Below are 21,722 nucleotides of genomic sequence, written 5' to 3' on the forward strand. Positions count from 1 at the left end.
ATTTAATGACTATTACCACAATACCTGCTTAGCTTAAAAGAACAATCTGGATGATTCAATTAAACAAGAATGAACTCAGAATTACAGACTTGAACACTTTACTTCCCAGAAATCATTAGATCTTCTCTGAAGATCTAGAAGACTCTGAGGACACATGGCCATAAAACAATATCAAATCACAAAATCAAATAATATTCTTTCCTTTGATCTGATTTTAAGGTCATTAAGAGGCTCGTTTGGCTTTAATTACCGTCCAGAGAGTTTTGGCCTCTGTGCTGATCTATAGGAGGCTGCACTTTAACACGGACTTAAACCTCTCAGAATGAAGCGTTGTGTCTCTGAGCGCGGCGCTACATCATCCAATTAGGACGAACAAAAGAGCGCCCAGGAGGCTCGTGGTAATACAAGAGCTAATGATCCAGTGTGAGGCTGTGGGAGCGGCTGGAGATATGAATATATATGTGCGTGTGGATGGATTTGGGATGTTCTGGTTAGACTAATAGAATCTGACCAGCTCTGCTGGCAATAAGAAACGGCTCAAATGAGGGACGGTCATTCAGCAGCAGAGGAAAGAGAAAAGGAGAGGAGTGCTCATCCTATTAGGGCTGAACTTTCTCCTGGGAGAAGAATACATAATGGGTTATAGATTTGAAGATCTGAATGCAGAGCTTTCATATGAGAATCTTGTTTTATTAGAATAATGAGACGTTTTTCAATAATAAGGACACTCCCTGGCCACTTTTTCAGAAACTCTTCCCTTCTGGTGTAGAGTCAAAGACTGTAGGCCATCTGTTGGTGCACACAAGTACGAGATGTGTTTCTAATAAAGTGGCCAGTTAGTGGAAGCATAAAGTAGGTGTTTCTAGTAAAGTGACTAGTTAGTGAAAGCACAAGGTGGATGTTTCCAATAAACTGGCCAGTGAGCGAAAGCTCAAGGTAGGTGTTTCCATTAAATTGGCCAGTGAGTGGAAGCACGAGGTAGGTGTTTCCAATAAAGTGGCCAGTGAGTGCATTAAGCACCTTCAGTGAGAGTTAGTTCCATGTAGGTTTCTGACTGAGAGAAGCTCATGTGATTTTCTGTTCGATTGTATTTTCTGATCTGATGGTCTTTCTGTCTTCGTCACCACTGCAGCCTCACTCTGGCCTGGAATTAATCAGTGGAGATAATGACGCCTCTACGAACCCCGTCACTTCTGCTCATTCATTAAACCAAAGAGAGATGGATGTGCGGTCAGTGCTGGACATTAGTCTCTCTCTTCCAGAGCCAGAGATGCTCCTGCTGTTCCGCTGGTGAATGACAAAGCATCAGAACATGATTAACTGGTCTGTGTGATCTTACAGGTCAAACCATTAAGGTCAAGACTTCGGTCACTTTGCACCAGGAGCTCTACCTTAATATCCTTTTCCACTACGTTTATCGATTTTTTAAAAAGAGATACATCATTCTAGCACTTTTTAGAAACTAAAGCTTTCAAGGACCTTTTTTGAGGGACTTTTGTGCTCTAAAGAGATGTTCCAGGGTAGGTTAGGGGCTAAGATGTCTTTAGGTTTGTGTTCAGGGACCTTTCTGAGGAACTAAAGCACTCCAGAACCTGTTGAGGAACTTAGACATTCTGGGACACCTTCAGGAGCTAAAGCGTTCTGAAACATTTAGAGGGACTAAAGAATTCAGCCTTTTTTGAGGGACTATTGGGTTCTATGGAACAAAAGAGCTTCAAAACCATTCGTGGGACTTCAGTCCTACAGAACCTTTTAAGGAACCAAAGAAGAAGGAAATGTTTTTGAGCTCTCAAGCACTATGAAGCTTAAGGGTTGAAGAACCTTTTTTGGAACTGAGATGTTCCAGAACCTTTTTGAGGAGCTAAAGTGTTCAGAGACCTTTTGAGGACCTGAGGCATTGTAAAATTTATTTGAGGAACTAAACACTCAGGAAACTTTTGAAAGGCTACAGGGTTCTGTAATCTTTCAAGGAACTAAAGAGAACCTTTTGAGAAACTTCAACATTCTGGGACATTTCAAGAGCTAAAATATTCTGAAACATTTAGAGGTACCAAAGAATGCAGGAACCTTTTTCAAGGGACTATGGAACTAAAGAGTTTGTCTAAAGACTAAAGTCCATTTGTGGAACCTCCGTGCTCCAGAACTTTTTGAGGAACCAAAGTGTTCTGGAACGTTTTTTTGGAATTAAGGTGCTCCACAACCTTTTTGAGGAGCTAAAACATTGAGGAAATGTTTGTGGGACCACGGGTGTAACTGTCTCACAGACATGTTTCATTTAAATGTTCATTTGTGTGTTTTTATTATACATTCATAGATATTTGAGTTACTATAGCCATTGAAAACTTGTCATAGAAGATTTTTAAAAAGTGTAACTGGCAAAATGTGTTTAAAGTATTCCACCTTCAGATAATGTTTTCGTTAAAATACGAAATAACGAAATAACGGTTTATTTGACGTAGAGTATGACTGGTCACGTGACCAGAGTTCAGTTAAGGGCATGACCGTGGCATTGTGGGTCAGAACCAACACGGATGCAGAGGGAAGACTTTCACCTCCAAAATAACCTTAATCTGCATGTGGTCCATGAGGCGCACACGGGAATTGTCTCTTATTTCTTTGTATTGTGTATGTTGATGTGTCTGTAGGCGAATAATGTGATACGTCTTCAAAAGTTTTATGTGATTTCCTCACATTTCTGTTGTGCTAAGGTGTTTTCTACCTCTATCTACGGACTCTAGCTTTTGAGACTTTGAAGGAAATCCTTAAAAGAACTATTTGAACTTTCTAAGTTGTTATTTTCTTGTAGGTTTCACGGTGTCTGCTGAAGAAAGAGAGAGAGAGAAGAAATAAATATTCAAAAGACATCTGTACGAAGCGTGGCCTTTAGTTCATTGGACCAGTGTAGCTACAACAGGGCTTTATAATCTTTCAAGGGACTAAGGAGTTCTGTGTTCCAGAACCTCCTGGAATGTGTTTAAGAACTAAGGAGGTCCAGAAACTTGTGGGGATCTAAAGTGCTCTTGGACCTTCTGAGGAACTAAAGTAATCTGACGTATTTTGCAGAATCAAAGTGTTCTGGAACATTTTGAGGAACTAACGTGATTTTGGAGCTCAGTTGTCCTATGCCGTTTATCAAGCAACTGCAGAAGTTTCCTGATAATGGGCTCCATGTAGGAATGAGACGTGGCAGAAAGTTACAGATCTACACTTACATTTATGGGGTCATACAAAAATTTTGCTGCTGAGAATTTCAAGTTCTGAGGTAAAATAAAGCTGAAAGCCGAGAACGCAGAGCAGCAGAGAGACCTGCTCACGCTTATTTACTTCTAGATGTTTTTTTTTCTTCACGTCTTTCAACATAACCTCGTTCCATCACTAATAACCATAATCATTCAGGTATCTGCACATTCCCCTGGCTTGTTATCAAACCATGAGGAGCAGCCCATGATTTCTGACCAGGCTTCCCAGGAGTGCAGTGGGTCTGTCTGATAGAGTCCACTATAATCATCTCGCAGCTCCATCGTTTCATGTCAAAAGGAAAAAATAATTGGTTCTTCAGGTGCGTGTCCTTCGGATGAGTTCTGCTTTTTTTTTCAGTGGGTAGACAGCGCCCCCTGCAGCTGCTGTCTGAAAAGACAGGTTTGCAGGAGCTTTGAACTGTGATGATGGTCTGCCACCTGGTGTCCATCATTTCTGTGCAGCAGGAGGGTCCAGATCAAAGCTGTCCTGGTGATCTACCACCCCGCTGAGTTCAGCTTCAACCCTGATCTAACACACACACACACACACACCTTAGAGCCAGGTGAGGGGGGTGGGGACTAGCTCTGAAGACGCAGGGGCCCACAAAGGTGTGAAGATGTGAGTTGAATTTAATTCAGAACCATCAGCCGACTGCGTTTGCACGTCTGCATTTAACCCATCCATGCAGTGAAGCACCCACATGCATGCACAGTAGTGAACACACACACTAGGGGGTAGTGAGTACACTTGCCCGGAGTGGTGGGCAGCCCTATCCACGGCACCCGGGGAGCAGTTGGGGGTTAGGTGTCTTGCTCAAGGGCACTTCAGTCATGGACCATCAGCCAAGGGGATCGAACCGGCGACCTTCACAAGGCTGGTTCCCTGACCTCCAGATATGCTTCATTCATCAATAATATTTAAAGTCCCGTTTCAGAATCAGCGCCAAGAGAAATGCATCTTCCATCCAGCCCAGCGAGACCCTCAGTGTGAATGTTCAGCGTCTCTATCAGGAACGAGAGTTTTATGCTAATTTAATGCAAATCAGATGTATATATACACACATGTATGCATGTGTATATACGTACATATATGTGCACAAATGTGCGACCAGCTCTGAGAAGTTCAGGAGGTGTGGCTGCGTGAGTGGCAACACTCTGAGGCTCATTGCAGGTACATGCCCTCCTAAAAAGGGACTTATTGATGTTATTAGCAGTGGTGTCTCTACATTAAGGACCGCCAGATGTCGCTGTGGAGCAGTGAAAAACATTATCAATATTTTTTTTGATGTTTTTCAGTTTTTGACATGATTTGAAAATATTTTTTACCCTTTATATTGTGTGCAAGTTTCATGATGAATGCACTAAGACAAAAGACCCAAAATGATTTTGAAAAATGTCTGGTTCCATTGACTTACATTAAAAAAAGTTACCGTTTTGGAGATACGAGGCTTCCTTCTGACAAATGACAACAGCAATTTATACACACACACACACACACACACACACACACACACACACAGACACACATATATATAAATCGCTGTTATTATGACCACCAGTTAATATCCAGAGTAATTGCCGTGTGCAGCACAAACAGCAGCCAGATGGGCTGGGAGTGAATCAATAAAGTCCTGGTAGGTTGTCACGGGTATCTGGAGCCAGGCTGAGTGCAGTGCATCCCACAGCTGGCGGAGGGTTTGTGGAGGCGGATCCATAAAGCAAACAAGGTGATCGAGGTGATCCCACAGAGGCTTAATTGGGTTAAAGTCTGGGGAATTAGTGGACCAGGGTAGTACCTGGAAGTCATGATCTTCCAACCAACGTCAGATGTTTTTAGCTGTGTGATGTGTCCTGTTGTCTTGCTAGAAGAAGTCATTTGCCCCAGGGAGGACAATCAGCATGCATGCATAACGGTGCCACCACCACCAGCTTGTGTGCCCTTGAAAGTGGTCATAATAATATGACTCGACTGCGTCTTTATATAATATACACTACATTTCCAAAAGCGTTCAGTCACCCATCCAAATCTACAGCATTTGGCTGACGTTCTTATCCAGAGCGACTTACAATTTGATTGCTTTACACAGGTAGGTGAAGGCGGTGTTAGGAGTCTTGCCCAAGGACTCTTATTGGTATAGTGTAGGGTGTTTACCCAGGTGGGGGATTGAACCCCAGTCTACAGTGTAGAAGGTAGAGGTGTTAACCACCACACTATCCAACCACATTGAATTCAGCTGTTCCAGTGTCTTCCATGGCCACAGGTGTATAAAGCTGAGCCCCTAGGCCTGCAGACTGCTTCTACAGACATTAGTGAAAGAATGGGTCGCTCTCAGGAGCTCAGTGAATTCCAGCGTGGTACCGTGATCGGACGCCACCTGTGCAGCAAGTCCAGTCGTGAAATTTCCTCACTACTAAATATTCCACAGTCCACTGTCAGTGGGATTATAACAAAGTGGAAGTGATTGGGAACGACAGCAGCTCAGCCACGAAGTGGTCGGCCACGTAAAATGACAGAGCGGTCAGCGGATGCTGAGGGGCATAGTGCGCAGAGGTCACCGACTTTCTGCAGAGTCAATCACTACAGACCTCCAAACTTCATGTGGCCTTCAGATCAGCTCAAGAACAGCGTAGAGAGCTTCATGGAATGGGTTTCCATGGCCGAGCAGCTGCATCCAAGCCTTACATCACCAAGCGCAGTGCAAAGCGTGGAATGCAGTGGAGTAAAGCGCCGCCACTGGACTCTAGAGCAGTAGAGACGTGTTCTCTGGAGTGACCAATCACGCTTCTCCGTCTGGAAATCTGATGGACGAGTCTGGGTTTGGCGGTTACCAGGAGACAGTACTTGTGCCGAGTGTAAAGTTTGGTGGAGGGGGGATCATGGTGTGGGGGTGTTTTTCAGGAGTTGGGCTCGGCTCTTTAGTTCCAGTGAAAGGAACTCTTAAAGCTTCAGCACTAAGAGATTTTGGACAATTTCATGCTCCCAACTTTGTGGGAACAGTTTGGGGACGGCCCCTTCCTGTTCTAACATGACTGCACACCAGTGCACAAAACAGGTCCATAAAGACATGGATGAGCCAGTTTGGTGTGGAAGAACTTGACTGGCCTGCACAGAGTCCTGACCTCAACCCCATAGAACACCTTTGGGATGAATTAGAGCGGAGACTGTGAGCCAGGCCTTCTCGTCCAACATCAGTGTCTGACCTCACAAATGCGCTTCTGGAAGAACGGTCAGAAATTCCCATAAACAGACTCCTAAACTTTGTGGAAAGCCTTCCTAGAAGAGCTGAAGCTGTTATAGCTGCAAAGGGTGGGCCGACATCCTATTAAACCCTATCGGCCCACAGATGTTTGTGAATCTCAGTTGTATTAGAGCTCAGAGACTACTAGAGCCCCACAGGGATGCTAACAGAAATCAGCATTACTGCAGCGGTATTTTTTCTACATTTTTGAGCTCAGACATTTATTTATGGCCCAGTAGTCACAGTTCGCCACTGAATATCAGTTGGACACAAACGGCACCTCATTTCTGTTTTATATGAGAACTTTCTCTGAGGGAGCTTTTATAGGTGGACGTCTGGTTCCTATCACCGCCACTATGAACACTAAGAGTCTAAGTTTGTCTAGAACAGAGCGTTTCACACCAAACCACTCTGAACGACTCAGTTTACTTCTTAACCGTTTAAATATTAACATTACATCGTTTTAAAATTTGGTGGAATATATAAATATAAATATAAATATCCAGTGATTCACAGTCTGACTGGTCTCACGGACGCAAGCTTAAAGGGGAAGTCCACCAATATTTCAGAATTTCTACATAATTCTGCATTGGAGATGGAAAAACAAAGCCATTTCATTTACTATCCAAAACAACCAGTGAACGCACACGTCTTCCGAGTTTTTATATGGAATCCTGAACGTGGTGAAATGGTGATAAACCCAAAAGGCCTGTTTAACTGGGGACTATTTTGTCTTACAAAGCTCCGGATTTAACTATCTGATGTGAAATTTGATTTTCTTCTTCTTCTTCTTCTTCTTCTTTCGGCTGCTCCCTTTAGGGGCCGCCACAGCGGATCATCTGCCTCCACCTTGCCCTATCCACTGCCTCCTCTACTTTCACACCAACCATCTCCATGTCCACCTTCACTACATCCATAAACCTTCTCTGAGGTCCACCTCTTCTCCTTCTGCCCGGCAGCTCCATCTCCAACATTCTTTGCCCAATATATCCACTATTCCTCCTCAACACATGTCCAAACCATCTCAACCTGGCCTCTCTGGCTTTATCTCCAAACTGCTCCACCTTCACCGTCCCTCTGATCTGCTCATTTCTAATCTTGTCCATCCTTGTCACTCCCAACGAAAATCTCCGCCACCTCCAGCTCAGCCTCCTGTCTTTTAGACAGAGCCACAGTCTCCAAACCAAACATCATAGCAGGACGCACTGCTGTCTTGTAGACCTTCCCTTTCACTCTTGCTGCTATCCTTCTGTCACACATCAGCCCTGACACCCATCTCCACCCACTCCATCCTGCCTGCACCCTCTTCTATACTGTCCATTGCTCTGGATGGCTGACCCAAGATATTTGAAGTCATCCACCTTTACGACCTCTACTCCTTGCATCTTCATGGTCCATGGAGCCTCCTGCCTGACCTCATCTGTCAACCTGTCCATCACCATTGCAAACAAGAAGGGGCTCAAAGCTGATCCCTGATGTAGCCCCACCTTCACCTTGAAACCATTTGTCACTCCAACTGCACACCTCACCACTGTCTCACTATCCTCATACATGTCCTGCACCACCCTAACATACTTTTCAGCTACACCTGACTTCCTCATACAGTACCACAGTTCCTCTCTTGGCACCCCATCATCTGCCTCCTCTAGATCCACAAAGACACAATGCAGTTCCTTCTGACCTTCTCTGTACTTCTCTACCAACACTCTCAACACAAAAACTTGCATCTGTGGTTCTCTTTCTGGGCATGAAACCAAACTGCTGCTCACTGATCTGGACCTCTCGCCTTAGCCTTGCTTCAACAACTCTTTCCCATACCTTCATGGTGTGGCTCATCAACTTTATACCTCTGTAGTTACTGCAGCTCTGCACATCACCCTTGTTCTTAAAATGAGGACCAGTGCACTGCTTCTCCACTCATCAGGCATCCTCTCACTCTCCAGGATTTGGTTAAACAACCTGGTTAAAAAGTCCACTGCCTTCTCTCCTAAACATCTCCATACCTCCACAGGTATGTCATCTGGACCAACTGCCTTTCCATTCTTCATCCTTTTTAAAGCTGCCCTCACTTCCACCTCACTAATTCTCTGCACTTCCTGATCCACTATCCCTCATTCATTAGTTCTTCAAAGTCCTCCTTCCATCTACTCAACACTCTCTGTTCACTCACTAGTACATTTCCCTCTCTAGCCTTTATCAGCCTAACCTGCTGTACATCCTTTCCAGCTCTATCTCTCCGTTTAGCCAAGCGATACAAGTCCTTTACTCCTTCTTTCCTGAGCCTTTGCCACCGCCACCATTCTTTTCGCTGTGCGACTAGACTCACAGAACTCCTGCCTACTTCCTTCATCTCTCTGGTTATCCCACTTTTTCTTAGCTGCCTTCTTCTTCTGAATGCTCTCCTGGACTTCCTCATTCCACCACCCTGATGTGAAATTTGATTTTAAAACTGCCAAAACTGTAATAAAACAGCACCTCGGCCACCAGGCAGTGAATTCAGAACCATTTACTGTAGGAACTTTTCTGTGAGGAGCTTTTAGAGGGGGACGTCTGGTTCCTATCACCACCACTGTGAACGGTTCTGACTCGGTAAGTTTATCTAGAACGGAGCGTTTCAAACCAAACCGCTCTGAGCGACTCGGTTTACATCTTATTGGCGGAATAAAGCGAAACGTTTCAGAAATCGGCGGAATTTCCCCTTTAAACCCGTCGACTGCTTTGCTTCATGGCTGCAGCGCCGCCGCCACACCGACAGGGACCGTTGTGGCTCAAGCGTTACTTCGCGAATTGTCCGCGCCGAGCCGCCGTAGCAAACGTATAAGTACTACGCGAGCGGAAGCCCCGCCCCTTTCCCCGCCGCTGCTAGGCTGAGTGAGTGTCCGCGGTTTTAATCTCAAACACAATCCGCCAAAATATGAAATAATCCGTCAGCATAAGATTAAATAAACACGCATATCAGAGCAGCGATGTTGTTAACTCTCTGTTGCGGGCTTTATTTTTGAGCTGCCTCCTGATTTGACGCGTTAATAACCTGTTTTCTCTCTCGCAGGTCCGGTCGCTGTCAGTTTGGAAAAATGGTGAGGAGTAAAATCGATTTTCTGCCTTAAAACTTCATTTTAAACGCTAAAACGGCTTCGCTGTTACTGTTAAAGCGGTTTGGGTGTTTTGTTTGTTTAATATATGCGTTTGTCGTCGCATTAGTCGCGAAACCGTTCTAGCTGCATTTTTCGAACTTTCCGTTCCACCTTAAGCGCAGTAGCCGCTGCGGCGTTTAAGGTGGCGCGGCTAGATAGCGGTTATCACCACGCTGGGTTGGGGTTTTATTCGGCGTGTGTTGTGTTTAAAGTCGTGTTTGTGGTTCCCGGGGTGAGATTAATCGGCTGGAGTGATGAAGTTGGGGTGTAAAGGGTGAAATGTTGGCCGAGTTTAGCGCCCTTTTCCCGGTTTGGGGTTCTGGCTTTATGGCCGGGAGTCTGTTTGTTTTTCTGTCTTAACGTCTCTCTCGTTTTTCCTTCAGCCGCGCAAGATCGAAGAAATCAAAGACTTCCTGCTTACAGCAAGGCGGAAGGATGCTAAATGTGAGTTTGGGTTCATTTTATCTGTATCTGGACATCGGTCAACAGCCTGAGTGCACGGATCTGTCCATCAGCTCCACAGACTGTAGTCCATCTGCTTCTCTGAGACGCTGTTACCCTGTTCTTCAGTGGTCAGGACCCCCATGGACCCTCACAGAGCAGGTACTGTTTGGGTGGTGGGTCATTCTCAGCACTGCAGTGACACTGATGTGGTGTTAGTGTGTTGTGCTGGTGCAAGTGGATGAGACACAGCAGTGCTGTTGGAGTTATTAAACACTGTCCACTCACTGTCCACTCCTGCCTTGTCGGTCCACCAAAGTTTGTTGGTCATCCTCTAGTCCTTCATCAGTGGTCACAGGACGCTGGATCTTTTTGGTTCAGTCCAGCAGCGACACTGAGGTGCTTAAACTCCAGCAGCACTGCTGTGTCTGATCCACTCACACCAGCGCAACACACACTAACACACCACCACCATGTCAGTGTCACTGCAGTGCTGAGAATGATCCACCACCCAAATAGTACCTGCTCTGTGAGGGTCCATGGGGGTCCTGCCCACTGAGGAACAGGGTGGTTCAGGGGAGCCTTGTCTGTCGTCATTACTGGGCGTCTGTGTTTAGTCCCTGTGGTGATGGGCAGCACCGTGTTGTTGTCATACTGTAGTTTTAGTGCAGCTTAACGAGTCATAAATATTTATTCTACCTGCCCAAAAGTTTTCAGGTTGAGCTTTTTGTGCGCTGCACCTGGGGTTTGACTGGTCACCGCGGTCCTCTCGGTGGCTGCCCTGGTTTTCTGGGTGCAGTGTAATCCCAGTGAAGATTAAATGAGCAGTAGTTTCTATTGAGAGTTTGGTCACGTTAATAGTTGAATCACTGAGAAGCACAAAAGCTGTTTTAAGCTGGAAGTGAGTCCGTTTACGTTATTAATGTTTCTCAGCGCTGCACATCACTGCTGGAGCAGGCGCTGCTTAAATATAAACTGTAGCGAGGATTGAACAGGTCCAGCCCTGTGTGTTCATTTACATATATAATTTACATAAAATTTACAAACCATATAAAGAGTAACGGACACTTTCAAAATATGGGAAAAACACCAAAAATTGAGATACAAGGTTTTCTTCCAACAGCAACTATATATATATATATATGTGTGTGTGTGTGTGTGTGTGTGTGTGTGTATATATATATATATATATATATATATATATATATATATATATAGATATAGATAGATATATAGATATAGTTGCTGTTGGAAGAAAACCTTGTATCTCCATTTTTGGCATTTTTCAGTTTTTCACATAACTTGAAAGTGTCTGTTAAAATTTACAAACCATATAAAGAGTATGATGAATAGCCTAAAAGAAATTACCCAGAATGACATGGGAAAAACTCTGGTTTCATTGACTTACATTGAAAGTAAAGTGTGTTTTTTCCTTCTGCTGTAAAGTTGCTATTTTGGAGATACAAAGTTTTTTTTCTGACAGCAGTGATAATTGTATGTATGTGTGTGTGTGTGTGTGTATATATGTATGTGTGTGTATATATGTATGTGTGTGTATATATGTGTGTGTGTGTGTATATATATATATATATATATATATATATATATATACACACACACACACACACACACACACACACACACACACACACACATTAATTAGACAGTGTAGACGACTAAGCTTGTTTAATTAAGAAATGAAATCTTTCACAATTCAGCTCCGTCCAGCTGCAGTGGGAGATGTAGGTTGGAGCTGCTCTGGCTCAGCTGAGTTCTTCAGCTGGATCTGTAGTGAGCGCGGACTCTGTGCCGGACTCTGTGCCGGTTTCACAGCGGTCTATACTCCGTGCTGCTCATCTGGTGGCCTTTGGAAGTTCTTAGTGCTGAATTATTTCTTCCTCTGAGTTTAATTTGCCTGTTTAGTTCTCAAACCTGCTTTTTGTTCCCGCAGCCGTCAAGATCAAGAAGAACAAGGACAATGTGAAGTTCAAGGTGCGCTGCAGCAGGTACCTGTACACATTGGTCATCACAGACAAGGAGAAGGCAGAGAAGCTCAAGCAGTCCCTGCCACCCGGTAAGACACACACACGTGAAGTGTAATTGGAACCGGAGAAACACTGAGGGTGGTCGGCGTCTGGGTTTTCTGCTGATGAGGCCGTTTAATCCAGACAGGTTCTTCTGTTTGCCAAGTTCTTGGCAGTTTCTCGCCTTTAGGAGGTCAGAAAGCAGGAATCTGGACTGAGTTTCTTCTGTTTCGTCTCTTAGACGTTTTTTTTTTTTTGCTTAGCAGCTTCAACAGAAACAGATTCGGATTCAGATCATTTGGGATTGGAGGGCCAGGTCTGGACTGTTCTTCGCAGGCGTCCGGTGGCTCTTTCTCCTTGTGGAAGGAGAACTTTATTGATCCCGTAGGGAAATTGCAGAGCTCTTCAGCCCTACTTTGTAAAAGATGCTGCTTTTTTCCGTCGTCTTGAGTGAATCTGGCGTTTTACGCTGTCGTATTGACCGGTTTTAGAGCTCATTCCAGTCCGAACGAGCCACTTTTTTGGGGAACGCCCCAAGTTCTCCGTCCCTGATGGACGAGTATCTACAGCTGTTGTCTGGGTTGCAAGTTGTCCAAACACTTTGAGCTGTTTCGGTGCTCCTAGTGTATTTACACGCTTGCTAGAACAAAAGACGGACCAAGTGCTGAGATTCATCTTTCAGGAACCTCAGTTCCACCGGTTCAGCTACACCGGTAACTCCTGCCAAGGATCTGGAGTTTTACACATTGGCTGTGAATGGTTGGGAAATCTGTCTTTAGGGAGCAGGAATTTCCTGAGCCAAGTAGTCAGATGTTCTAGTTGATGTTCTGATAGTCGCAGCGTAACCTGGAGGCCTTGTGTTCTAGACGGATAAGACGCATAACCTATACTGACTCGGCTTCTTCCCTCCACGAGCAGGTTATAGTCCGACTGTAGAACGTAGTGTTCTAACAGCCGTTACTCGGGTTATCATTGTTTTATATTCATGGTACTAGATAAACACTGGTATCTTTACTCAGGGACCCCTGAACCGTCCGTGTTATTGAGCCCGTCTCAGTGCACATTTTACAGAGAACCATTTACATTATGAAAAGGTTCTTTGCATCATGAGTGTTCAGATGGTGTAGAAGATTGTTCTATATAGAACCTTTTTGGAAAGGGTACTGAATGGCATCAGTGGGGTTTTTCAGTTATGTTAGACTTGTTGCAGGTTCTACGCTCCAAATGTGGAGTGTCAAGGGTTCTTTAGTAAAGGAAATGGTTCTGTATAGAACCTTTTTGAAAAGGGTGCTGAATGGTATCACTGGGGTTTGTTACAATGTCAGATTTGTTGAGGTAGAACCCTTTTTGGTACTAAGAACCCTTTGCAGGGGTTCTAGGCTTAGGATATGGCACTTTAAGGGTTCTTTTATAGAGGAAATGGTTCTCTGTAGAACTTTTGAAAAGGGTACTGAATGGCATCAGTGAGGTTTTTCAGTTACCATGTCAGACTTGTTGCAGTAGAACCCTTTTTTGGTGCTAAATAGAACCCATTTCAAAGGTTTTACACTCCAAATATGGTGCTACATGGGTTTTTTAGCAAAGGAAATGGTTCTATATAGAACCATAACCTCAAATGACCGTTTTCATGATTAAAGGGTTCTCTATCATGCAAGGCTTCATATTGGACAGTGTGCTGTAGATGGTTCTATTTTAAGGGTTCTTTTTAAGAAGCAGTTTGTATAGCACCCAAAAGGGTTCTCTTATTGCAAGTGGCAAGTATATGACAATAGAAAAACCCCATCTGGTTCTAAATAGAACCCTTTTCAAGAAGGTTCTACATTGAAAAGATGGTGCTTCAGTGGTTCTCTAGTAAAGAAAATGATTGTGTAGAACCGTAACCATGCAAATGACCGTTTTCATGATTTGAAACATGAAAGGGTTCATGATGGACAACGTGCTGTAGATGGTTCTACTTGAATGGTTCTTTTTGACGAGTTCTGTATCGCACGAAAGGGTTCTTCTGTTATCATCGGAACTTGTAACAGAAGAACCCTTTATAGTGCTGTGTAGAACATTTCAGAAGATCTACACTCAGAACAATAGTACTTCAAGGGTGCATCAGTAAAAAATATAGAACCATGAGCACTCTAACAGTTTGCGTGATTAAAGGGTTCTTTGCATCGTGATGAATGTGCAGTGCTCCAGAACCTCTGAATGGTTCTATAAATCACCTAAGCGGGTTCTTCGATTGTGATGTCAAGTTTGTATCTATAGCACATTCATGCAAAGAACCATTTGATCGTAGCGGGTTCTTTGAGTGTCCATGGTTGTATATAAACACTGAAGAACCCTTGGAGAACCGTGGTTATCATGTGCAGCACTCGTTCACCTGCGAGCGCAAATAAAGTTGATCGTGTTTTTAATCAGAAATCTGCTCGTTGGGTTTTGGGTGTGATAATAACTCGGACCCGTTTTCCTCTCGCTTGTCTTTGCAGGTCTGGCGGTCAAGGAGCTGAAGTGAACCTGACTTGTACAAAACGTTGTAATAAAAATTGAGAAAAACCAGGAACGTCGCTGTTCTGTTTATTTGGGGTTTAACCTGTGGTGGCGCTAACGAGGCGTCTGGGCTCTGTTCACTCAGCAGGTAAAAGAGGCCCAGATCCCAGCTTTCCCCTCAGGTGTGTCAGTGTGAGCAGACGAACGCACGGAATCGCTTGCGGTTCCGATTCGAGACGCTTTCACGTGTGGTACTGAATTCCGATCTGCAGCCGTGCGACTCCGTCTGAACAGCCGGATCGGAATTCATTCGGTCAGTCCAACTCTACATTCGTCGTCTTTTTTTGCCGAGACTCAAACATCTGGGCTGATGTTTCTGCACTCAAATCCGAAGACTCATCCAAACCCCTCCGTGTTTGAAGAGGTCTGTCCGAACGCGCCCGGAGGAGAACGAGGCTGCAGCGTCGGTCTGAAAGCGAAGTTTAAAGAATCCGAGGAAACGAACCGAAGACCGCACCCTCGAGTGCGTTCTGGGAGCCCAGCTGTTGAAGCTTTGTGGCGGCTCCTGCGATGCTGGTGAAGATGAAGCAGAAGAGCCGCGTGACGCTGTTTGCGGATGTGGGTCGGTTTCGGAGCTGATCTGTTCGGACTGTCGTTCGGACCACGATTAAAAGATGATCTAAACAGCCGAACTAAAGCACTGATTTGGGCCACGGGTACCTGCTGTGTGAATGTAGCGCTGGAGAACGCAGGATTATGAGCTTTCATTCAGACCCTGGATCGGAATAGAACCAGGACACGGGTCTGAAACAGACCAGTGCTGGTAATGTCCTGAATTGTGGAGCCCATAAAGAAACATCTAGAAGCGAAGACCTGCATGGTGCTAGACATTCGGTTTCCTATACAGAAATCCAGGGTGTGAGGTGGAAACAGGTTCAGAGGGTTTGGTGTGAAACGGTTCAGACGTCTTTAAAGTGGTGGTGATGGGAACCAGGCGTCGCCATGACGACAACACAGACACTTTACTTACCATCCAGAACCACCAGAGAACCCACACGAGTCTTCTGAGCTTATATGGAATGTTGATGATGGAAAACGGTGGAAAATCTGGAATAATGAGTTTTCTTTGGGGACTATTTGGCCTTAACACCCTGCATATATCCCTCCACCATGAATAGATGTGAAAAGTAGGCCAAAGCTTTATCTAAAGAACTACCGTCAAACATCTCAGACATCAGTGAAATCATATCCATTTAATGTAGAATCTTTCTATGGAATGTTGATAGAAAACTGGAAGCTCAGTTCTTTGGGGACTCTTGCCTCAGTGCCCTGCATGAGGGTCATTTTACAGTAACATCAGTTTCTGTGTCCAGGTGTTTAGATAGATTACACTTAAACATATAAACATAAATTTCTAAAGATTTCTAAATCTAAGTTATTTTAACAATTCCACCTTCTTGAGCCTCAATTCAGCAACACTGGTTTATAAATCAATCCTATAGAACTCCAAGCACCACAGAAGAGCTCGTCCTCAGTCGAGTGTGAAGGCTGAGGCCGTATTTTGAGGTAAAAAACATTTTTCTGCAGTTTTAACTGCAATAATCTCAACGTGGCTATGAAATGATTTAAATGAGTCAAATAAACAAAATTTATAATGAAATTCCCGAGGAGTCGAGTCACCGGTGTTACTGAGTAAATCTCTTATTCCGAAATAAGTCACACCGATGACGTCACTCGACCTCCTCCTACCTGATGTCTGAGGATCTATGAAGAAAAGCTCATGGTCCACTGCGTCTTCAGTTCTCAGAGATCTTCTCATTCAGCTCATGACCTCATATGAAGCTTTTAGCCGACTTTATGGATTAAATTCCGTGTTTTAGTGGACGTTCCTTGATGGACAGCGTGTGGTTTGATGCTCTGTAAAATGCATTGACCATTAAAACGTCTCTGGTGTTTCCTTCATGTGGAGCACCAGTGAGGATCAGTAACACCAGAGACTCCGATGGAGAGACCGAAAGGTGGACGATGGTGTAGAATGACCCCGTGTATCCCTCCACCGTAATAATGGGAGCTTATGTAAATTGGTAGTTTCTGACCTCAGCTCTTTAACATCAGCAGCTAATGTGCTGGGAAAACAACAGGAATCTAGAACCGGTGCTAGACATGCAGGTTTTCTCTGTGTAAACATACATTAAACAGCATGAGTGAGTGCAGCGATGTGTACAGGTGAGGTGCAGTAAGGTGTGTTGAATATACAGGTAAGTGCAGTTGATATGCATGTCTGCCTGTGTAGTTCATTGTGTTTGTCCACTAGAGGGCACACAAAGCTGCTCACTCTTACAGGGGAAGTCCATCGATTTTATTTATTTTAATTTTATTTTAATTTTGTATGTAGTTGAATGGTTAGTCCAGTTTAAAGCCTCTAATATGTCTGAGAGCGTTTAGAGAAGATTTTGGCCCAAATTTTAATTTTAAAAGTGAGTGAAGAGCTTTTATGGCAAGAAGTCCCTGAAGAAACCTCACTTTTTCACTATTTTACCAGAGGTGGACGAAGTACACAAACCCTGTATCTGAGTTAAAGTTGAGACCCCCAAGGTAAAATATTCCTCCAGTAAAAGTAGAAGTTCCTCCCTTTAGACCTCCACTGGAGTAAAAGTACTAAAGTATTTACCTTCAAATGTACTTAAGTATAAAGTAAAAGTACTAAAAGAGGAATTCTGGCTCTGATGTCCTGTTATCATTTTTATAACCAGACTGGCTTCATGAACTCATTTCAGGTGAAAGTCCTCCAGCGTCTCTCTTGGTAAACCAGTCTTTTAATAGAACGTCATTAATTAGTGACGCTGACGTCTATTAAAATGATCAGAAGCACAAAACACTGAAGGTAAACAGTTTCCATCAGGGAGAACCGAGTGGCTCTGAAATCACTTTTTACACACAAGCAAAGTTTCAGTTTCAGATTTATTTACAACTTAGTTCCAAGTTTAAGTTGAATAAAAACTGGCTTTAAACTCAGGATCACAGATGAGCTCCTTTACTATGTTGATCTGTAGGCGTCTGTTCATAAACATAAACCAGCCCAAACTCATTTACTATAAAATGAAATGGTGTTTGTAGAAATTCAGAAAAAAGCCGCGTCAGTCTCGACTGCATATGTGGACATATTTCTATATTGAGCTCTATTTACACAAAGTTAGGTTAGTTCATCATTTATGTTGAACAGACTCTCCCAAAGTTTTACGCTGCTGCGCTGACGTTGAACCGCGTGCTGCACTGGGTCGGTATGACCAACAGGTCAAAACCAGCTCTAAACAAAGTGACCGCTGGGCCCTGATTGGTGCTCTGGCTTTGCGCTTCTTTCGTTTTGACATGTTACGTTTTTATACACACAGAAACCAAAAGGAACGACAGATTTCTCAAAATGTAGGAGGAAAAAGTCGGATATTAGACTCTGAAATGTAGTGGAGTGAAAGGAAAAAGTCCAGAACGGAGAAACTTCAGTACAGATACACCAAAAATACTAAAGTACAGAAACTAATTACATTTACTCAGTTACTCAGTTACCGTCCACCACTGTATTTTACCGTCATCGGCGCAGAGCTGGCTGACGTGGGGAAAGTGTCGCTGTTGCGATTTAAATGCAGTTGTTTGGCCTTTTTCTGGCTGGACGCTGCGCTGAGCGCGCCTGGCTACCCTTTAGTCCTGGTTGTGATGTCACATCTGCAGCAGAAGGGTTGGTTCTGATTGGTCAAACTGATCTATGGCCAGTTCACACGCTCAGTGCCATTAGGTCATATTTCCCTATTTAAAACGTGAGACGGGATTTTTGATGATCTGTAAAAAGCTTTGCTCTAATAAGCGGTTTCAGTTGCCTAATGGGCCGTGTTCGTGTGGACAAGAGGCCAAAATGCGGAGAAAAAAAATTCCAGGTTCTTGTGGACGGGTCTTCGCACCAGCGGAGTTTCTGAATATCTTCACTTTGGAAGAAGTTTTGCAAAAAAAATCTGATTTCAGTGCCTTGAAATGCAGTTTTACGTGGACGAGCGGCTGAAACGCATAGAAAAATCTACGCCTCAGAAACACCTGGGAAGGTGTGGACGAGGCCTCAGTGTTGCCCCTTGGGTTGCGTCAGAAGGTCGTGACGAACTGACCAACAGAAATGGTCCAAAATGACTTGGAGGAAGTTTCTCCATCAGCTTCCATTCAAAGTGAAGAAGGTCTTTCCTTCGTCCTGTGAAGCCGTTCGTCTGTCTGGAGATGCTCGGTTTCGTCCCGACGTGTCACAAACTGTGATTTTGACATAAACGTGAATCCCTTTCATCTCCACAGCAGCACTGAATATAAGCGTCTAGATGCGTCAGGCTCCAGTCCCTGCAGGCCAAAACGCCGCAGACTTCAGCTCACTGCCTCGTTAAACACGCCTTATTGAGCTCATCAGCTGATTAGGCCTTCGTGACCTGAATTCGAGGCAAGGCAGGTTTATTTATATTTACATTTTAGATTTTTAGATTTTATAAAAAGCAAAGTAAGAACAGAAACACAAAACTAAAGAAATCAGATCAGAAATTAAAGTAAAAATAATAAAATAAAAATTAGGAATCAAACTAAAAGTTAGTGCTGATAGCCGCAGCTCTTTGGCCCAGAAGGTCCCCGGTTTTACACGCCTGATTTAGACTGGTGGGAAAATGGTTGAATTTGTGTAGCACATCTGGCAACATCTGGGCTCCTGTCACCACCAGTGTGAAAAACAAGACAAAATCATCTCCATCACATCAAACCATTCGTAACTATGGAAGAGTGCAGAAATTAAATAAAAGAAAATTTGGGTGGACTTCCCCTTCATTGGTTTACCGGCGGAGCCCCGCCCCGCGCTGTGGGAACTGCCTACGTGTACTTTCACCGCGTGTCCAGTAGAGGGCGGAGTCGAGACGGCTATTGTGAAGCGCAGCGGTCGTGCGGGCGTTAATTATAAATAAAACACGAAAAAGGCAAAAATAATAAGGATTTAAAGTTCCTCAATCGCTTTGATTACTTTGTCTTCACACTCGGAGTCGGATTAGCAGCCGTCTCTGTCTACAGTCCGTGGAAAAACCTTCCCTCCTCCTCCCTTCTCGCCTGGCCGAGTCTCATTAGCCCCGTTCAGGCGCGCCCCCTGCGCGTTCGTGTTCTCGTGGACGCGCGCGGTGAGGAGTCCTCGTGGTTTGTTGAGTGAGTGAGTGAGTGAATGAGGAGGACGATGGTTGGAAGATGATGATCAAAAGCTCCGATTTAACGCAGTAATCGATCGTTTTTATGCGACTGGAGTTTGGTGGCTTCTTGCTTGGCTTTGTTTGTTTTGGGCTGCTCCTGGATCTCCTGGACCTCCGAGGAGCTTTTGTGAGCGCATGGCTTTTGTTTGAGGAAACAAACGGGACAATAACATCGGTTCTCCTCTTTCTTCTCGCTCTCTGTCTGGGGGAAGCAGCCCCGGGGCGTTCTCCTTTCTCCTCCGCTGGTTCCAGGTTCTACCTTCTCCAGGATGTCTTCTTCTGCCAGGGTGGATTATATTGCTCCTTGGTGGACCTACTGGCTTCATAATTTCCCTCATGTCAACCTGAGGCTGCAGTCTATTGAGAACACCTTCAAACCCCAAGATGAGGACTACCAGCAGGTCAGTGGTCAGCAGCAGGCTTGTGGGAAGTGCTGCAGGGGTGGTGTACAATAACTTGGCACTAATAACCGCATCATATTAATAATATCAAGGTTCCTCGTTGTTTCTTGGGCATATGGCTGACTTAATATCCCTTAATATCCTTAAAATAAAGGCGTCCAGGCTTTTATCAAAGCGGGCCAGATCATGCCGGGCCGAAGTACCTGAGGGCTGAAATATTATTCCCAAATAATGAAAGATATTAGTGCTTGGGATCAGAGCCTGTCTGTGATTCCTATCACAGTGTAAAAGATGCACGAGGCTCCTGTTACTTTCAGTGAAAACTAATGGAGCTATTCCTAGTTTACGGAAGTGTGTTAGATCATATTCTTATCTAATAAATAATATATACTGACCAGGCATAGCATGATGACCACCTCCTCGTTTCTAGGCTCATCAGCTCCACTTACTGTATAGCTGCTCTCTGTAGTTCAACAGTTACAGACTGTAGTCCATCTGTTTCTCTGATACTCTGTTACCCTGTTCTTCAGTGGTCAGGACCCCAGGTGATGGTGTGTTAGTGTGTGTTGTGCTGGTACGAGTGGATCAGACACAGCAGTGCTGCTGGAGTCTTTAAACAGCTCAGTGTTGCTGCTGGACTGAGAATAGTCCACCAACCAAAAATATCCAGTGGGCAGCGTCCTGTGGGCAGCGTCCTGTGACCACTGATGAAGGACTAGAGGATGACCAACACAAACTGCACAGCAGCAGATGAGCTGTCGTCTCTGACTTTACACCTACAAGGTGGACCGACCAGGTAGGAGTGTCTAATAGAGTGGACAGTGAGTGGACACAGTGTTTAAAACCTCCAGCAGCACTGCTGTGTCTGATCCACTCATACCAGCACAACACACCACCACCATGCCAGCATTACTGCAGTGCTGAGAAAGACCCACCACCCAAATAGCACCTGCTCTGTGAGGGTCCATGGGGGTCCTGACCACTGAAGAACAGGGTAACAGAGTATCAGAGAAACAGATGGACTACAGTCTGTAACTGTAGAACTACAGAGAGCAGCTATACGGTCAGTGGAGCTGATGAAGTGGACAGTGAGCGTAGAAACGAGGAGGTGGTCAGAACGTTAGGCCTGATCAGTGTATAAGAGTAACAGTGAAAATATTATGACTTGAAAATGAAATCCATCAGTATTTTACTGAAGTACACATACTTGAGTAAATGTATCTAGTACCTCCGCACAGCGCCCTGCATGTCTCCCTCCACCATGAATGGAGCTGAAGTTCTCTAAACTCTCATAAAACAGCGTCTCAGTCATCAGGCAGTGAATTCAGAACCAGTTCATGTAGGAACTTTCTGTAGGAGCTTTTAGAGGGACGTCTGGTTCCCATCACCACCACTGTGAACGGTTCTGACTCGGAGCGTTTCACACCAAACCGCTCTGAGCGACTCTGTTTACATCCTAACTGTTTAATCATGCAGAAATTTGGTAGAATTCTCCTTTGGATGTCTGTTTAAAGCGC

At 44.5% G+C, this 21,722-nt stretch overlaps 2 protein-coding genes across 6 annotated transcripts in view; both read left to right on the forward strand.

Annotated features, from left to right (window-relative positions):
- The first annotated feature begins 9,281 nt into the window (after positions 1–9,281).
- Positions 9,282–14,628, forward strand: rpl38 (ribosomal protein L38). The gene is made up of 5 exons (XM_017720271.2): positions 9,282–9,349; positions 9,528–9,555; positions 9,996–10,056; positions 12,005–12,127; positions 14,555–14,628. The coding sequence occupies exons 2-5, from the start codon at positions 9,553–9,555 to the stop codon at positions 14,578–14,580; spliced, it is 213 nt and encodes a 70-aa protein (XP_017575760.1). The 5' UTR covers positions 9,282–9,349; positions 9,528–9,552; the 3' UTR covers positions 14,581–14,628.
- Positions 14,629–19,496: 4,868 nt separating this feature from the next.
- The window catches only part of ttyh2 (tweety family member 2), a 122,132-nt gene continuing 119,906 nt past the window's right edge, over positions 19,497–21,722 (forward strand). For 2 of the 5 annotated variants that reach the window (XM_037543914.1, XM_037543916.1), the window contains exon 1: positions 19,497–20,205. In XM_037543914.1, coding sequence (XP_037399811.1) covers positions 20,074–20,205 — 132 coding nt within the window. In that variant the 5' untranslated portion in view covers positions 19,497–20,073. The remainder of the gene's footprint in view (positions 20,206–21,722) is intronic. The other 3 variants (XM_037543915.1, XM_037543917.1, XM_037543918.1) reach the window with 3 other exon arrangements.

Source organism: Pygocentrus nattereri, chromosome 13 (assembly GCF_015220715.1).
Source record: "Pygocentrus nattereri isolate fPygNat1 chromosome 13, fPygNat1.pri, whole genome shotgun sequence".
NCBI lineage: Eukaryota > Metazoa > Chordata > Actinopteri > Characiformes > Serrasalmidae > Pygocentrus > Pygocentrus nattereri.

Excerpts from the sequence above, each read along its gene's own strand:
- rpl38 (XM_017720271.2), top strand. Across the intron at positions 10,057-12,004 it reads AAGGCGGAAGGATGCTAAAT|CCGTCAAGATCAAGAAGAAC; the intron begins GTGAGTTTGGGT and ends TTGTTCCCGCAG. Across the intron at positions 12,128-14,554 it reads CAAGCAGTCCCTGCCACCCG|GTCTGGCGGTCAAGGAGCTG; the intron begins GTAAGACACACA and ends TTGTCTTTGCAG.